This window comes from Metopolophium dirhodum, chromosome 2 (assembly GCF_019925205.1).
Source record: "Metopolophium dirhodum isolate CAU chromosome 2, ASM1992520v1, whole genome shotgun sequence".
Taxonomy (NCBI): Eukaryota; Metazoa; Arthropoda; class Insecta; order Hemiptera; family Aphididae; genus Metopolophium; species Metopolophium dirhodum.
This window is the reverse complement of record NC_083561.1, coordinates 36,577,252-36,597,651: the sequence shown is the minus strand read 5'-3', so window position 1 is coordinate 36,597,651 and position 20,400 is coordinate 36,577,252. Positions and strand designations below refer to the sequence as shown.

Sequence of the window (20,400 nt, the reverse complement as noted above, 5' to 3'; positions counted from 1 at the left end):
ACATTTTTAAAATACCTTCAACTTTTCAAAACATCTCAACTCAGACTGCGTAAACGCGTTTTGTCTACGTCGTACGCGCGTAAGACGTAGACAACACGTGCAGGTGTAACGTCCTCTTAAGAAAAATTGCATACAACACGAACAATGGCATAAAAGTATAAAAAAATTTCGCTAAAAATAAAAATTGCAAAATTCAAATATAATATATGTATAATATATAATATGTGTATTCTGGATCAACGAAAAGTGAAACAAATTTATAGCTCGGTTAGCATTGTGTATAGGATAATATTAAAGCGGGAAAATGCAAAAGTCATCAACTCATCCTGTTTCTTATCATACATAATAATCTACGGGTACAGTGCTTCAATTGATTATCTAAAAGACCGGTCGAGTATCAAAAACGGCGCATGTATCGGATATTCGGATACGTCTACACCGCACAGTGTCGGTGTATGCGTTGATAACGGACATTTTATGATGGCTGGCCATTACGAAGGAGGAATAATGTGTATGATGTATATTATTATATAATGGAAAAATAAAATACGCGTTTGATGTATTGCACACGTACTTACTATAATAATATATATACGCCGAGGGCCGCGGCGAAATACGGCCGTAAAAATATGACCTGACTATTAAAACAGCCGCTGTTATACGTTTGCCAAAGTCAATTACCTATTTACTACCGTGGTTTGAGATTTGATTGATATTTGAAACTTTACGTGTCGGACAGCCCCACAGCCTCGAGGTCCATATAGTTTTATTATTTATTTTATACACGCGCCGTGCACCGCCAATATAATATTTAGTAACAATAATAGTACAAATTATGTTATGTGATACCAATTTACAAGACTATACCGAGCGATACGTTTAAAAGAAACCATTGACGTTTTTAAAATTATTTGTTATACACAGTTTTAAGTGGTTAAAAAACAACATGTTTAGTGTTATCACTTTTTATTTTTACTTTTTTTTTAATGACAACCTGCATTTTTAATGCCCTAATCCCAACGTAGAATATTATTTATTTAATCAAATTTTGGACTACTAGTTTTCGAGTTATAAACATATTTTAAAGTATACATGAACGGAGTGTAGGGGGGTATAGGGGTGACCCGCAAACATTTTGTGCCACTATTCCGCTTATCTAAATTTGAAATACTTTATAACTGCGGGTCGCCCATGTACCCCTCCACCCCGCCCATCTATACCTACTTTAAATAGATAGATTATCATATCTTATAAATTATAAGTTATAACTAATCAACTTCTTGTTCAAAACTTGATTTTTATACAGCGAAATACTCCAAACAATATTCTGCTTTAAAGTATGAAATTAAAAATATATAGAGTCATTCAAAAGAGTAAAAAATCATGAAAAAATTATAACAATTAAAAATAGTAAAAATATAATTTTTTTCTCAAATACGTTCTGTTGTAACAATTTAATAAAACGTTATTGTTTTTATAATGTCTTATTTGTTAAATGAATCACCTCATATTATATTGGTATGAACCTTACCAGTGCTTACTGCTTACACAGTGTTAATATCATTATAATTATCGCAGAAGACTTCGGCAAGTACAGAACGTAAAAAAAATAATATAAATAACCATCATAAATAAAATTAATAGTTGGATTATATTATACAAACGATCTTTATTTATTATAATATTATAAATTTATAAATGGGCAAATGCCCAAATTACAATTAATATGAGAGATTCGCTTCTAGTATTCACAGACAACCCTCAGTTGGATAGGTTCATGTACGTCATGGCTAATTCATAATTAATTTCCCGGTGCAGAGCAGATTATGTAGCGTATTATAGTGAGTCACCGATTAAATTAAAATATAATACATTGTGTCATGTGTATGCCATTTACATTTTACATATTGTGATTAAAAAATGTACATATATAAAAGATTTTTTAGAATAATTCTGTCTCTTTGCAGAGGAATTGAAGAACGGCCATCTATGGCCCTCTGGGTAGGGGGTAATATTTTACATAGATTGTAGGGGAGCATCTGCGTCGGTGACGTATACAAGGGGGGCGTGGGGGGTCAGATCCCCTCTCATTGGCTTTGGAGTGGATATTCTTCATGTTGTGTTTGATGTGAATTTTGTATCAATTCAAATTATATTCATTGTTCCTTATTGTTAAATATTTTACTACCTAAGTAAAAAGTTTTGAAAAGGTGGGGGATTTTCCCATTTTCCCCTCCCATTTAGCTAGGACGTTTTCTTTTTTTTGATCCCCCCCCCCCCTTCAGAAATCATGTCTACCACAGAGTTCTTCGTCTAGAATCATCCGATTAAAGCTGTAGGTAGTTGACTGCAGTTAAGGTATTGCACGTGATGCGTTCTTAATAATTATTCATTTCATGTGCTCGTGCAGGGTGTATAATATGTGGCCAATTCTTAATTTGTTGATTATTGTTTGTACTTTGCGCGGAAGTGAAACGTTGCATTATATAATATTATTATTATTTCACTTAATATTTAAACAATTATTGTAATACAAAATTAAACAAAAGAACACAGTGTAGGTGTATTACACTATTATATTAAAAATTTATTTATTACCGTCCTGCACTATAGTGCGTCACGGTAGGGTTAAGTTGGCCGAAACCGCGGTCTTTGGATTGTGATTAATTCGTGACGTTTCATTTGCTTGTGCTTATTACGCTATATGTATAAACATGGAAATTTGCATTTCATCGTCGAATAACTCTATCCGGAAGCGATCCATTTATCGTGTTAATCAAAAAGTTATTTCTTTTCAAGCACCCACGAGTGTCGAAGTGTCGAACCGGAGGTCAGTCGAGTGTTGTCGAGTTTAATCAGTTTTCGTTCTTGTAACCGGCTTAAGTCCACATAATATTATTATATTATTATTAAATGATATAAATTGTATAACAATAATATTAGTGGCGTAGCTATGACACCAGTGACCAGTCCCATAGATTGAGCAAGAGGTCAATAATTCGAAAACCATCAACCCTCGTCATAATATATTAGGTACCTATGCCCGGATATAATATAATTTATAAACCTAATATCGTTATACAATAGTTTAGAGTCTAAAAAGTTGTATAAGTTTATCATAATATTGATAATACAACACGATACGAGTACAGTATTTTCTTACGTAGTTACACGTCATGGTTTGTTTCCACCAAATGTTTACCAGGTATTATAACTTATAATTATTATAGTATGCAACAATTTTTTTTAAATATTTCCATAATACAATCAAAATTTCTAAAATATTCAATGCATAACACCAATTTAATAAAAAAAAATAATCATTTGGGAATGTTGTGAATATGATGTTATGAAATGGGCTATTAAATTTTTAAATTGAAAACTTCCGAAATTACTTATTATGGAGCATAATATTATTATAACCTTTGAGAATTAAAAACTTCTGAACATTATTAAATGTTTCTTAAATACCTATGATAATATTTTATCGACTCTAAAACTCGAAAATAAATTTTAACGTCAGAGTCCAATCATCATGTCAAAAATTATATAAAAATCTGTATTTGGCATTCACGTATAGATTTAGGCGCTTTAATAAAAAAAATTCCTTTGCCACCTGCAGCCACCATACGCCACTGAAAATAATACAGATCTCGATGCCTATAATATATTATCATGTCTAAATTATATAAACATGAAAATAATAATAGTAATGAGACAATTGGCGTGCATAAATATCACGCGCGCAACAATGAACGAGAGGCGATGAAAATGCCTCCAGCATAATATAATAATAATAATGCATATTATAATAATATTATTATTATTATTATTATTATGAATAATATAATAATCGCCAATCGGTCGTATATTATGATATTAAAACAAGCGCGGCGGGTGAGCGCTTTATTCTAGAAAATCAGCGTTTATTTGACAAACAAAACATTTTCACTCCGTCATAAATTATATCGAATCGTTCGCGGGAAATGTGTGTGTGTGTGTGTGTGTGTGTGTGTGTGTGTGTGACAGAGAGAGAGTGAGAGAGAGTAAGGGATAGAGAGAGAGAGAAGAACGATTATAAATAAAACTGACCTCGTTTGAATGCCAAAACCAACACGGTGTTTACAAACAAACGTCACATCGCACTGCTATATTATTATTATTACACATATACGTCGTCGTGTATCCGCGACCGATATTTTGCTTTATGCGCGTTATTATTATTATTATTATTCGAGCTCATCGTATTCGGTCGTGCAGACAATTAAAACGCCTATGTATGTGCCAGCACACATTCCCGCTCCGTACACTTTACCACCCGCACTGGGAATATAATTTGATTTCCGAAGCTTTTTCCACCGATCTCCGCTATATATACGTGCGCGCCACGATATAAATCATCCGGTTTGTATACGCATATTATGTTGTACAACCCGAAACTTCCACCACACCGTTATCGAAAGTCCATCTCTGCAGTATTCATCAAAAACACTGCCTACTTCGCAACTTATGCATTATCTGTGAATAATAACACGCAATGTTATAACAATTATTATTATTATGCACGCATTTTCTGGCGTACATGCCATATATACGTACACGATACAGAACTAATTCCTGCAATAACCTCGTTAAATCAACACAGTCTCCAAACGCAATAGTTACCTATCGAAAAATAATAGCACTCCTTTAGAAATGGTTACGGTGTAGACCGAGTGTATCGGCCGCGACCTATGTCTGGAAAATATTTTTGACAGGTCACTGTAGTTGTAAGCTAATAACAATAAGAAAAATGAAAAACTAATTGAAATTTAAAAATAATCTTTAGAATATATAACACGAACTTGCTAAAATCTTTTTCCAAATCATCCTTCCCGACGAAAACCAGACATATCCATCCCTCTCCTAATCGTCCTAGTCTCCTCCACTCTTCTACGACTGTACATCATGTTCCACAACAGCTCCAGACAAATTCTCGGAAACCCATTAACGATGCAACAAGCACTTGACGAAGAGAACTCCAAACAACTGTATACAACTTTTTCACAAATATAGGCTTAGCAAAATTACTGTAATATATATATATATATATATATATATTATATATCTAACAAAATTAAATATTAACTATTCAGTATTGCATTATATTATTTAAATTAAATTAAATAGATTATTAATATTACTATAACATGGAATCATTTTTTTTTATTTTTTTTAAGTAAATTTGTGAGTTAAAAAACAAAAATATTGGGAAGCCCTGACTAGTGACTACTTAAGTAGTATACAATGTTAATATTTTTTTTTTCTAAAGAATGTTTAATGAGAAACTTCTGACTGATGTATCATACATAGTCTACTCATATTTGACGACATTTCTGGTGAGGCCTTCTTCAATATTATATCATTTTTACCGTTTTTAGTTTTTTATTAAATTCGATACTGTAAAAGAAACCTCATAATATGAGTAAAGTGTTGAATTAATGAAATTAAACTGAAATAACTAATTTTGATACATTTTATAATTTTCCTTTCATGAATATCGAAAATTCACTTATTTCTAACTCGATAAATTGTGTTTGAAATACATGATAGGTAGAATTCACGGGCTTAGCCCCCAAAAAAACAAATAACTTTTTTACTGTATAAGGTATCAAAGCCCCCCCCCCCCCCCCCCCACACTCCAATTGTTGTTAATTTTGTCCACCGGCCCTTTGAAATTTTAATGAATTCCTATGAATACCAGAATGCATCGTTAATTGTTTCTCAATACAGATCTCGGGTATAGTCATTAGCTAAATCACCTATCTGGATAATGTTTTAAATCTAACAATCAAAAATAACGATCATGCAGATAACCTGTTTTAAGTTATCGCCGCATTGGTTTTATCCCATTTTAATTTTAACATTGATATTCGATACACCGCTTATATAACATATATTATTTTCAACGTCAATAATATGTTTTCGTAATTTAATAATATACTTTGTGACACACTTAGGATACATTTGTATCCATCTCGCGACACGGTAGTTATGAGAAATGTCGCGCCCTAGTCCACTGCTATAGTGCTGGAGAGCAGAGGAGTATATTAATCGCATATGATATTATTAATATTGCGTGACGTTTTAGTGTAATATTGTTCATAATAATGTGACGAAATTAAATACGTCTCGTCTATATACTATCGCCACAGTACATTTAAACCCTATCATCCACTTGCACCCCGCGCGCTAAGACGAGTTATAAATACGCCATGGCCCATGGCGTAGCCGCGGGGTCATACTCGATCCTCTCTAGATGCGACTATACAGCTCAGCGACGAATCCCGTCGGTTCTCTGCGGTGACAGGTCATATTTCACGTACCGACAGATCATTATTCAACCACCGATTGTCAACCATCCCTTCCACCACGGCCTTACGTTCCGAGCCCGCACCCCATCTCCCCCACCACCCACACACACCCCACGCCCTTCGCCGTAATGGCAGCCTCACTCTGCCACCATTTGCTACAGGTGCGGAGTTCAGACCACAGACGTATATAATAATATATAATTCCCGCCGCGCGTAATGACGACGACAATGTTTCGGAAAATAATCATCCGACGTGTGTCGTGTGTACGTTTGACATGGTTTTTTTTTTTTTTTTTTATCGCTACGGATGGTCTTTTTTTCATGTCGTCACGTACTATCTGCATGTACATCTGCATGAATACGCATTATAAACCGAGGCAAATTATTCCATATATAATATTAAAAATAGATTAATATAATAAACAAATTGATATCATAATGTTGTTAAATAATATATTATATATTATACATCTTATATACCATCACGCTCGAAAAATACATTTCCTTTTATCCTTCAGAAATAATATTATAATCATAACTGTAACGATTGGCTTAAGTTTTCGAATAGGTATTCAGAACACCGTGGTGTTGAGCGGTATTATTCGTACATGTAAAAGTGTAAAACACATTTTTATAAAAACATAACCCAACCCGTAATTCGATAAAATATATGAGAACGAAATCCTCGGTAAATAAATCGTGTCTAGCACAATATTAGAATAATAATTCTACGAAAAATATAAAATATAATCTACACATAAAACTCTAACTTTTGCAGTATACTAAAATAATCTCTATGTCCTATGACGTATAGTTTATTTGTGAGAGAAATATTCACCTCCCAAACAATCGAGTTTTTAAGCTTAACCAAACTTGTGGAAATTGTACACGACTGTTACTATGTGGCTGTGTGTTTCATCGTTTACCACGAGGCAGACCAGCACTGATAAACCTCCACACAACAAATGCATAAAAAAGTATAAATACATTTCTCAGCGTGTGTCAACGTGAACATTTATCGTAAACACCATTATTTAGTAAAACAAAAAAAATAAATATTTATTTTTAATTTATAATCTATTTCAACACACTATTGTATATTAAACTATAATGCATACCAAAAAACTAAAGCGATAAATGATATATTATGATTTATGATATAATTTTAACTAAACTATGTTATTCGATACTTTTATTCAAGTGACTAATATTTAAAATCAATAGCCAATAAAATGTTTTAAGTTGTGATAGATATCATTAACAATGAGCCTACAACTTATAGAACGCACATTTCAAATAATAATCTGAATACCGCAAAAAAAATAAAAGAGTAGTCCGATTAATTAAAATTAAGTAGTCGATGACCAACTTTAATTGAATACCTTGAAGATAACTCGAAGGTACGGGGAATTTGTTATTACGAAAAACGTATTTACTTTTTTGTACTTAGATAATATAATGTTGAATAATAATTTTTATTTTTCTTAAAATTATGATAAATAATGTTAATTTGTTGAAATTAAATTAAATTAAAAAAACTTCAGTAAAAACTACTCCCTTATATAAAATAATCTTTTGTGTTTCATAATTCATTGTAAGGTACCTACCTATAGTACCAATTAAATCGATTAAAGTCCATTTTTTTAAAAATATTTTCAAAAATATGAAAAATGAACTACTTACGTAAAATGTTATGCAAGTTAACATAATTAGTCTAATAATTATGAATATTAAGAAGTAAATTATTTAAACTGATAATAATATTTCTGTTGTACGATTAAAGATTAATCATTTAAATATTTACAATATTTTTAACTACTTTTAGAGCTTACAGTAAATTGTATACAAGTATCCAAATTAAAAATATTAGTATATGTTTTCATCAACTTAATTAAAAATAATTTCGTTTGAAGTATTTAGTGTTTATAGATTATAAACAATTAATGAATACCTACATTAAAACCTTATGATATTGTATGTTAATCAATTAATAAATAAATAAATACAAATGTAACGAATTGATATATTACGTTAACAAATGTTGCTTTGTTAATCAGTTCGTATAAAACACATGTATATATTTTATAACCTATAGTAAACTCGGGGAGAAACACAATGTAATACATTTTGTTAAATTGTATAAATAAAACAGTTTTTTTATTCATTAACTTAATTTTTGCAGTATAATCTTTTGTAATCTTTGTAACTTGATTAAAATTATTACAATTCCAATATAAACCGAGATACAAATTACACAAGAGTATTATATACCTGGGTAAGATCTGGGATGATTTTATACCAGATAAGTAATACCTAAGTTAGGATTTTACTATTTTAGTATTATGTCCTAAGTCCAAATGAACAACACCAAACTCCCTTTCAAAGTATCATCAAAGTTTTATAATCTTCGATATATTTATGCTTTCCTTGAAATTACCCTTGTTGTCCACGATATATATCAGATATAAAATACATTTTCTATCGACATAATATTATAGGTCACTGAAATGCCTAGCTGATGGAGTACCTATGTTGCATGTTTTTTTTGTTGAAAAATATATTTTTTACACACCTAGAAATATATAAAAAAAATGTTGTAGTATTCCCACCACACCTATAAACATATTTCACAGTTTTGCACAAAAAAAAGTTTTTCGAATAATATTCATATTTTCTGAAGTATTTAAATTTCATTAATAATTAATATTGAAATTGATATAGTACAGTTTTTAGAACAATAAGTAGGGACTAATAATTAATAATTAATAATCAAAACTTTCACAATACATGGTTGAATGGGGTATTAAATTTATTCTTGTATTATTATGTGATATCTGTAATATTGGCTAGTATCTTGACAAAAAAAAAATTATCCATGCCAAATTTATTATTAATAGTTGCCATACGCTTAAAATATAACTGAACATTATTGATGAAACTCAATACAAAGCCTTTACTTAAATGTGTGTTTTTAAATGTTATTTATGTTTCAAGATATGTATGTGTTAACATAAACTGTTCATAAAACCATCACCACATTTTATTGTTATTAACAATTGTTTTATCTTTTGATCCATAATGCAAGCATTAAGTTTAGATACCTAATTGTTGGGAAAAATTTTATAACGAAAAAACAAATGTACCTATATAATTATTAATTATTATAACTTGGAAAAAACAGTAAATGCATTGTTGTAGATTACCAGATTATAAGGTAAAAACACTTACCAATAAATTCAAAGGTAGTCCAACTTTGACATAAATTAAATTGTAACTTTGTCCAGGCATAACGATATGCCTGTATTTAAGGCTTAAAGATCTAAAATTAATGAAATCAATACTTAATAGATTCATTTATATTATATGATTATACATGAATTATAAAGATCACTGAAAGGTCCAAAATAATGTATTAATTGTGTAGTTGTTAGAAAAATTCCAAATAGTTCAACTATCTCCTTAAGTCGTTTTAAACGAACCAATATTGTTTGTATCGAGTTTGAAAGAGATAGATTATAATACAATAAAAAGAAAAAATCAAAAAAAAATTGTTGAGACATTAAAAACCTACATAGATTATAGATATTATAGATTAAAATAATTTAATAACGTATATCTAGTGTTAAATACAATTTTAAACGATTGCAGGTAAACGTTTTGTGTGTTATATCAAACATAAAATATATTATGATATTAAATTTCAGTCAAAATGTTAATGTTTCAGAACATATTATAATAATACACGATTTCCATATTATTATATTCGTTAGTCGTTATGCTTCCGGGTATATTAAAATTATATGCGCATAAGCGAACGCCATAACCTATAAACACACCTATTACATAAAACGTATGCACATTTACATTTATATAAGCAATTAAAATGTTATCATATCATAATAATATTATATATAATATTATAATAAACTTTAATGTATGCATATTACCGTAATAATATTATACGGTATATATTATTATGGACAGTGCACTTTAGGGCTTACAAGAACCGCGGCCACCGATCAACCCCCTACCCCCTCCCCCTCACCGGCCCACGCATATAATATACGTGAGAGATATAGAGTGTATGGAGATTATGACCGCGTACGTCGGTCAGTCAGCCGTTTAATGGGATTTTGGCGCGGCTGCTCGGGGGATGAACTTAACTCTCCCACCGTCCATCGTCACGTCCATCCCCGATTTAACCATCTCCACTCCCTTCCCCCCCCCCCACCATAAACGGAATAATGTGTGCTCCGGCGAGGGGTGGCAGAGCTCTCGGGCCGCGCCGACGACGTCGCCCGCTGCAGTGGAATATACGTCAGCGGTAGCGGCGGTGGACTACCACGCGACATTCAATTACCCAGTAACTAGCTTAAAATCTACCGAGTAAAATATTATTACTCACATATTATTGTTATTATAAACGTTGGGAGCGAGAAGCAGGAGACAGTGCGATTCGTGTGCGTATTATTATTACTATTACTATTATTACAATATATACGAATCACTCAACGGTATATTGGAACGAATGCAGTGGTGCAGGACAGAAGGGCCCAGACACGCTTTAATATTATATATATATATGGACGTACGGCACACGATAAAAAGGCAATTGGATTTCTAGAAGAGCTCCCTCTGAGAAATTGATATGTCCACGCCGTCGACTTGTGGTCCGGATAAAAAAGCCGTTTCCCCGAGATTCTATCTCGTATATTATTATATTTTTTCCCCTTTAAAATACCTTTTTTTCGCACGTAACAACCGATCGTTATAATATACTTCTTTATATATATTATATATGTATAGGCGCAGACGCTCCGTTGACCTCTATAAGAGTTTAAAAAAAAAACAAATCGGACCAATCTGATAAGTTAGTCAAAACAAAATTACTCGGTCAATGAGAAACTTTTGTCGTTATTGTTTCCAAAAAGTTTATGATTATATAACAACAATGAAAAATACAATCGCATTATATCTTAAAATCAATCCAGAAAACAAAATCAAAATGTATAAGCTCATATTATACCAGATGATCCATCTAACGTGAGACACCAGTTCTTTCAAAAACTATTGTCGTATTTGAAAATATTTTTTACATAATTTTTCGTTGTTAAAAACAACATTTTTCTTTAAAAAATATATTTTTTACTATTTCTTAAATATTTTACTTTTATTGACAACATGACGTAATTATAATACCTTATTCCAAAGCAGAATATTTTTTTGGAGTACTTCAATATATAAAAACAAACATTTTGGACTAGTGGTGTATGGGTTAAGTATTTAAAGTTTAGACAAATGGAGTAGAAAAAATTTTGGTCTACAACTAATTCACCGGTCTAATCTTTGAATATTTATAACAAATAAACTATACTTATACAAAATTATATTTTCATAAATCGTAGTACTTAAATCAATATTCTGCTTTGGAATATGTAATTAATAATGTATGTTGTCATTCAAATGAGTTTCGAATTATTATGGAAGTATAATATTATAAAGTTATGATTATATTTTATGTCTATTTATCGGTTTAATTGTCATCGCGTTATAAGTTATAACCTGTTTCGGATGTGTCTAGTAGTTATTACTTATTAGTTATTATGTTTGCCATTTTCGCATATATTAAAAAATAATATCATAATTTATTAACAATGAGACAGTATAATAATTTGAGATACCGGAAAAACGAATTCCGTGTCAGAAATGTAGCTAAATTGCCTATTGATGACGCCGTGTTACAATAATTTTAAATTCATATACATAATATTATTATACATCTTAAAAGGAGTCCCTAACTATATAGAAATAACCCCAATGGTGGCTGAATCAAAAATATGAAAAAAAGAAAATGCGCATAGACTATACATGTTTTGAAAATATTTAAGTCAGTCATTATAGATATTATAAGAATAAAAAAAAAAATCAACGAATGTGTATTAATAATATTATGTTCTACCGTGAAAATGGAATTAATCTGATTTTATTATATCGTATACTGTCAGACTATTACTGAATATAAATATATCGACAATAAAATATTATGTCTACCTCTTTTCGCTCTATTGTTTTTACGAATTGGCGCCAAACGTGAAAAACAGGTTAATCGGCGTAACTGTTTTTTATTTTTTTCGAAATATACTACGCCTTTGTCGTAACTACGCGCCTTCGCATATTGCATGCTTTTCGATAAAAACCCAACGAAACAAAAGCTGCTGAGTAAATAGTTGACGTGACACCGACAATATCATAAACTATGTATATAATATATAACTTGTATGTACAATGTGTTTCCGAGGAAAACGCCAAGCGGGCAGAGTCGTCGTCAAGTGCACCTGCGACGGACACACGTACAATATTAATAACAATAGGTAATAACAATACGACGGTAACAACAATATATATATATACATCCGATGATGAGGCTACGTGTCACGAAACAAAAATCCAAACAGTTATATCTGCTGATGGGTGGAGAGTGGTGCGCGGGGAGAAGAGCACGGACTATTGGCGATGAGCGGAAGAGAGAGAGAAAGAGAGAGAGAGTGAATCTCAGGTCTGTGCAGGTGTATAATATAATATAGGCAGTGGCGGTGGTGGGTAGGGCAAAGGTCGAATATCGTTCCGTTCAACCCCTTCAGAGTTCTGCATATCTCTTGTGGATATATGCGTTCTTTTACGCGTATATGCGATATATTATAATATGGTACTAATTTATAATATAGTATACCTAAGGACAGAGTGAAAAACGATAGGGACGGGACCAGCGTATATAATATAAAGGTCGAATATCATCATTTCTTGCTTTCTGCCTCTCTCTCCCTAGTGCACACGTGGTAGTGTCCTCACTATTCACATAATAATATATTATATTATTCGAATTGCTCGCGTGTCTTCAAGTGCTCGCGTGGTCCTCGTATTCCTTTTGTTCTTGGCTCATACAACTGTGATATTATTATAAAATAACCTCTAGCGCATGCAATAATACAGTGTGTGTATGTGTCGCCACTCACCATTACTCTGACTCACACACACCCCTTTCGTTTTCACCACCCCTCGTTCTAGATACCGCACGTTTCCCTCACTGCGCACGCAGCCTATTCTTTTTCTCCGTTCCCCAGGCATAACTTCACTCATGATGATGATAATAATAATAATAGTATAATGAACCGAAATGCGTAAGTCTTGAACACCGCGCCATAATAATATAAGCGCGTTATGCGAGAAGTACCTATGCGTATTGCTTGCGGTACCTTCAATACAACCACTATAACATACATGACATACAATACCTGAATACCGGGTACCGACCGCACACGCAATGCGGTACACGATTTACAACCACGTTAGCGGGTTGACATTATATTTTGTGTGTGTGTGTGTGTGTGTGTGTGCGTGTGTATGTTTTTCACCTACCCGTGTAGCGGCCGGTGCGAAACGATAGACCGCTGAAAAGACGAACTGGATTAATGATCTCTGATTGTACGAGTATAGTGCAAACCCTAAAACGCCGAAAAGACGTCGGCGACGACGGCGATATATTGTAAATGCACACACACACACAAGTACGAAACCTTCGATACCTGTGCGAGAACGAATGGTGCACCGTGTGCGCGCGAGTAAAAGAGAGTATTTAGAGAGAGAGAGAAGGTGTTACGATATAATGTACAAATATATGTATATAACATATATATGGTCGTATGCCACGGCCGTGCGCCGGGAAATTAATGACAAAAAGCGCTTTACGCCCAATTGGCACAGATAGTTAAACTTACACTCACGAGAGTTTGTCAGACGTCAAAACGCCACCACTCCTCGTTCGCCCGGCGTCGCCCTCCGGCAAACTACCGCTACACTCCCATCACCCGCCCCTGAAGGGTTAACAAGAGAGAGAAAAGGGGGGATAGGGGGTTGAGAGAGAGTGATCGAGGCGTGGGAGGAGAGAGAGAGAGAGAGAGTGATCGAGGCGTGGGAGGAGAGAGAGATGTGTTTTGTGGAGAAACTTTATGATTAGTTCGCGTGCCGCCCGCCACCGCCGTGGAAATACTCTTTTTTGTTTTGCCATTTTTTTCCCCTTTTGGTGGGCTGTTTGGTCGGGATCAACGACGGCGACGGAGCCGGATATTATATTAATCCTTAGAGTTATATGAAACGTTCGGTGCAGCGACGTCTCGCGAGGCGCACCGGTTAAACGCGGTTTTGAAACGGAATCGCGCGGAGAGAAAGTTTTCGTGCTATACCACCGCGATTTAATCCGTCGCCCGTTCGCCTTCCCCGCCGCCGTCGATTTTATATAATTTAATAATAAAACGTGTACTGTACACCACGATACCTACCTGATATAATATTATTACATCGGATTGGTGATCGGTGGTATTATGTATAACATATTGTTGGTATACCTACACGTCATTATATTATCTGCAAGTACATTTTATCGCGGTAGATGACTATATACGAAAGTAAATTGTTCCAAACCGTCGATAATTTAATTTACAAATCGAAAATATCGTCCATAAAATTATGTTCACATAGTTGTTGCGAATCATGTACGAATATTCAAATCATTGAATAAAAAGTTGCAGATACGATGAAAAACCCAATTTTCACGTACGAGATTTTGGAGATTTTAACAAAAACCAAATTATGTCATACGAGTAAAGGCCGTTCGTGGAATATTTAACTGGGACATAATCTTTTAAGGCAGTGGGCCTCCTATAATTTTTAAAACATCTCACGGCCCAAATTTGTAATGACAAAATGTAACAAATTATTAAAAATCTGTTAAAAATACAAGCAACGCTTAAATGTGTTCGTGGGCCTCAATCTAAGTCGAGGCGGGCTGGTTGAAAACCCCTGACCTAGACACAAAAGATTGTATTATCATTCTACGTGAAGTATAAAATAAAATTAATACATTGCAGTGAATATTTATACTCAGAAATAATATGACATGGTTGACAAATTAAACTTTAATTTTCAGAAAATAAAACTACACATTTTATATTTGATCTGTTAGAATTTCCTAAAGCATTTTTAGAGTGTTCAATAATCAAACAATGGTAATAAATTAAATTTTTTACTATGAAATTAAAATTAAAAACCAATATTTAATTCATAATTAATCAAATTTGAACTGATTAAAATTAGATAAAACAACTTCAATAGTGTGTACAATAAGACAAAATCTTACTTAGCATTCGAACCAGGTTTTAACAGAAAATGTACCTTAAATTTCGATTGAATTATTCAAATTTATAAAAAATACTAGAAGCGTTTGAACGTTTTTAGAATTGATAAACACATCTTACGTTTTCGGTAGTCCTCGCAAAATCAGCTCGATCGAGAAAAGTTGATTCGAAAAAGGTCTTTTGTCGGCTCGTATTTTTCATTGGCTTCGAATTATTAAACCTACTATATCGTTATACTTCTTGTCAACTATTATTGACATATAATATTACGATATAATAATATACATAAATCTAGCATTCCACATAAAATATGTCTTACACGTGCGGTCGTTATCAGTAATGACTATAATGACCTATGAACCGTATGAATTTATAAGTAGATAGTAAATACCATTGTGCAACCAGGGAGAAGGTGGATCAACTGGGACCGAATAAAACGATATTTTATTATTCAATCTAGAATATTAAATGAATAATTTATATTATCAAATAATAACGGTTTCACGATGGTTATAGATCCGTTTTTGTAACACCCCGTTGATTTCGTCACTATTATATAGGTTGCCAAGCCACGCCAATGATTTCCATAAAACTATGACACTACAATAACAATAATAATAATTAATAAGACTTTATTTATATCACAAAAATACATAATAATTCAATAACAGATATATAGCTATACCACTTTCCGTAAGCTACGGTTGTACAGGAAGAGATAATTCCTAAATAGAATCGAGATTTATGTTAAAATTATACAATATACATTCTAATAATATAATCTAGTGATTGTTTTATCTATTTTATAAATAAAAACCAAGCCAAAGTAATTATAAAATTAGCATTATAATATTAACAAATTTTGTCAAATTTTAAATTACATAAATAATAAGAAAAAAATAATTCAAAATAATTTGAAATCATTATTTTAAAATTATACAAATTATTATTCAATTTTTTATATAAGACGGATTCTATACAATTATAGTTGAACATTGTGATCCAAAAGTGGTGTTACTATTCGTTAACGTATTCTATTATGTTTATACATTGTATTAGAACTGTAGAACTGTGGTTCGCTGTCAAAGGCATTAAATTATTATGTCTAAATATTAAAAAATGTTCCTACCTACATTGATATAAAACAATTTATCAAAACTGGGTACATTTAGTTCACAAAAACATGAGCTTTGACACTTTATAGAGTACCTATACAGGTTTATCCAGTAAAAATTTGATAAAATACGAAATATTATGACGACCGTCATTTTAATCGCCAAGTGTTGCATGTTACAGGTGACGGAATCATCCCACTGACGGTGCCCACGCAGACGCCGGACACGTGTTACCTGCAAACGCTGACCGATTGCGTGAACGGCACGACAAATTGCACGCTCCAGACCACGTCTCGATTGCGATTGGTCGGATCGGTGCGTGACGTAGTCGTGCAGACTTCCAGCAAGTTCTACAAGCCCGGAGAGACCAGTGAGTGGCTTATTTATAGCAACATCATAACGTAATATTATTTTACTCGAACATTTTTCTCTAGACTACACGCGTTGACAAAACTATTAGAAAAAAAAAACACATTACCTATGTAATTAACAGGTCAAATAAACGCGTACTGTGCAACTATGCTACCATAATTATATACCTATTAACTTAACTCGTTCATTTATTTTATTATTCGTTTGTACCCTATCTAAATCCATTCAAACTTTAAATTTTAGATTCCGAGTCAAGCAAAGTAGGTACATGCAATGGTGTGTTTGTGTTTTTTTTTTTTTTTAAATAAAAATGTTTTTGGGCTGGATACAACTTTTTTTTTCTAACCGATTTTTGGCACACTTTGTTTATTTCAATAGAAACTCAAATCAACAATAAAAAAAAAAAAACATCCCATGATTCTTCAATTATTTTCCTTGTATTGGAAAAATATCTAAGCATAATGCTACACTGTTTTTGTGTTTGGAGATACTTTTTCTGATAGAAAAATTAATGCTTTGATCATCAACTTCGATGGAAGTTTATTGTATCAAATTTGATCTAGTTGGCACTTTTCACAGGTCAACAATAGAAATCTTCAACAATCTTTAAAATATTCGAGAAAAAAAAATATTATCTCAATAATTGTTTTGTAACCCTGATAATCAGACATTTAGACTTTTTTCATCGTTTACAATTATTTATCAAAGAATTCAAATTTAACACGTCATCTATCACAGTTCCTACTCAATAATGATGAGGTACACACTACTCCTATACTGTAGGTGGTACCTACAACATAGCAGTTACCTAGTAGTTAGTTGGTTAACTATCACTAATTATCGATGATATAGTTGCCATACTTTTTATTTATTACGTTTAAATAAGCCACATAAAAACGCCGGTTTTATCTAGAAACTTTCGTAGCAAAATTCGTTACCAATAAGATTATTCAATAATTAGGCACATGATATTTCGGACCATTTCATTTTATTCTACATACTATTTAAACTGTCGTTCAGCTTTATTCGTATAAGTTCTGAGTTTGTATTAAATTAATATAATATACTGTATACATAATATTTTAATAGGTAATTCATAATGGAGTTTATTAATAGTGATAAATCGAAGCTACTTATTATCATATAATAGTTATTTTTTTTTCATTTATAATTGGTGTATCTTCGCAACAAAACATAAAAGTACTGTATAGTGACGTATAGAAAATGTATGTTGATGGGAAGTTCAAAAGCTGTGCCAAAAACTTTACTCAACTTTTTAGAACAATAATACAAACAAAAAAATAACATGTTTTTAAGAGACTACTCAGCCAACCACCACATGGTGTCTCTTGAGTATCGCCAATAGGCTGACATGAAGTGGTAATTAGTAATTATTATGTGGTCACAGTATTCGTATGTCCTTCTAATAAACCCTGGTCGCCACTCGTAGGTGCTTTATTTAGGGACTGAGCACAATTCCCCAAAACTGATTATTTTGTTAACTTCTGGGACCATATAGTCGCGTAAATTACGAATTCCTCGATTGTACCTACTTCTATTACGTACCTATACAATAGTAACGCGTAGTCTCGTGTTGCACTAAAAATATTAAACGACTACACAATATATTTGGAATCCAGCATACCATACCACTATACCAGGTATAAAACACACTAATACTACTTTTCTCGGAATTGGAGAAGTACATATTGTGTTCTACCAGTATAATATTATAGCTGCCTACCTATTTTACATTCTGATAGGAATGAATAATGCATAGTAGTTGTGTGTAAAAATAAAATATATTTACATTTTCGCCGAGTTAAATAATATATATAATATGATTGTATCACTGTAATTCAGAAAACAATATAATCTTTTTTGCGCCACAACTAGATATTTGTATATTTTAATCTAAAATTAAAAAATTGTAATTATTTCCTATGAACTTCTGTTCCATTCAATCATCAAGCTAAATTAAAAACACAAATATAGTTAGTTATATTTTTAAGAATGAAAAAATATGAATTATTAAAATGTACACAATGGTACAAAATTATTTAGATTTATAAACATGAAATTACCTTCTTATTATAATATTATCTGAATCAAAATTGAATTACAATTACGAATGTGGTTATATTATATTAATCAAAGACTGGCTGATGGTGAAATACCAAGAAATACTTCCGTGGTAACAATGTAAACTTCGTTCAGCATTTAAAATACTTTTGTAAAAAATATATAAGCTCGCTTGAAACACAATGTAAGTAAAACAAAATAACTCTGAATTACCCTACATACACTTAAACAATACGGTCTTTATATAATTTCTATCGTAAAGTGTATTTGTGTGTGTGGGGGTCTAAAAATCCCATCTCATGTTGTAAATTCCACATGAAGTAAAATGTATTTTTTTTTCATATTGTGACCTTATTTTATAACGTCCAGTTAAATCCTACAAAGTGTGTTACATGAAGGTAACTACTGTAATCTAAAAGAAAGAAAGAAATATTTTTTTCAAACGATAATATTTTTTTTAACTTCCTCATAGGATCTTTATATAATCCACTGTTTATTTGAATTCAAATAATCGTTCATTCATTCGTGTCACTCTCTCTCTCTCTCTCTCTCTCTCTCTCTCTCTTTCTCGCTCACTTTTGGCCCAATTCCCAGATATAAAAACAAAAACGTTTACCATGTTAAATAAAGAAAACAGCAAACGGGTATCGTGGATAGCCTTAAAGATTATTAAAGCGGCTTTTGTAAATAAGAGCTGGCCCTGGGCACAATGTTCAAAAGCATCTGACATTTGTTTGTCCTATGCCCGTGGGGTGCCAATTGTATAAGCCCCAAATAAATGAGAACGCTATGCGTGAGTCCGTTTTTAATGGGCGTAATGGAGACGTTTATTTTATCTTTTATCAGCTTTAATCGTATTCAACAGAAAATTCTATGCAGACTTAAAAAATGGTTTTCTCTTAGATCTCTTAATTAAATCACATATTGGCCATCACTTATACTATAAGTTATAAACTCTGTAGGACTCTCTGACTCTAGATAAGCTGCACTGATATTGATGATTTAGTTCCAAAATATAGTTTCTATCACACACAAAATTCAAGACATTTTTATAATAACACTGAAGAATAATTATATAAAATATTCTGGTCATCAAATAAATTTTAAAAAAATTCTCATTAATAATACTTTATATTAACAGTAAAAAGTACGTGTAATTTATATAAAATCCATTTTACACTGTGATTTTACGAATGTAATTCATTCGAATTTTATGGGAGAATGGTAAGAGAAAACTAATAGTTTTATCATAACTTTTTGCCAAACATAATTTTTGTTTTAGTTTGG

General features: G+C 32.0%; 1 protein-coding gene across 2 annotated transcripts in view; it reads left to right on the top strand.

The window, feature by feature from the left end:
- Positions 1 to 20,400, top strand: part of LOC132937883 (C3 and PZP-like alpha-2-macroglobulin domain-containing protein 8) — a 157,929-nt gene that overhangs the window by 122,315 nt on the left and 15,214 nt on the right. For both annotated transcript variants that reach the window (XM_061004470.1, XM_061004469.1), the window contains exon 4: positions 16,841 to 17,029. In XM_061004470.1, the coding sequence (XP_060860453.1) occupies positions 16,841 to 17,029 (189 nt within the window). The remainder of the gene's footprint in view (positions 1 to 16,840; positions 17,030 to 20,400) is intronic.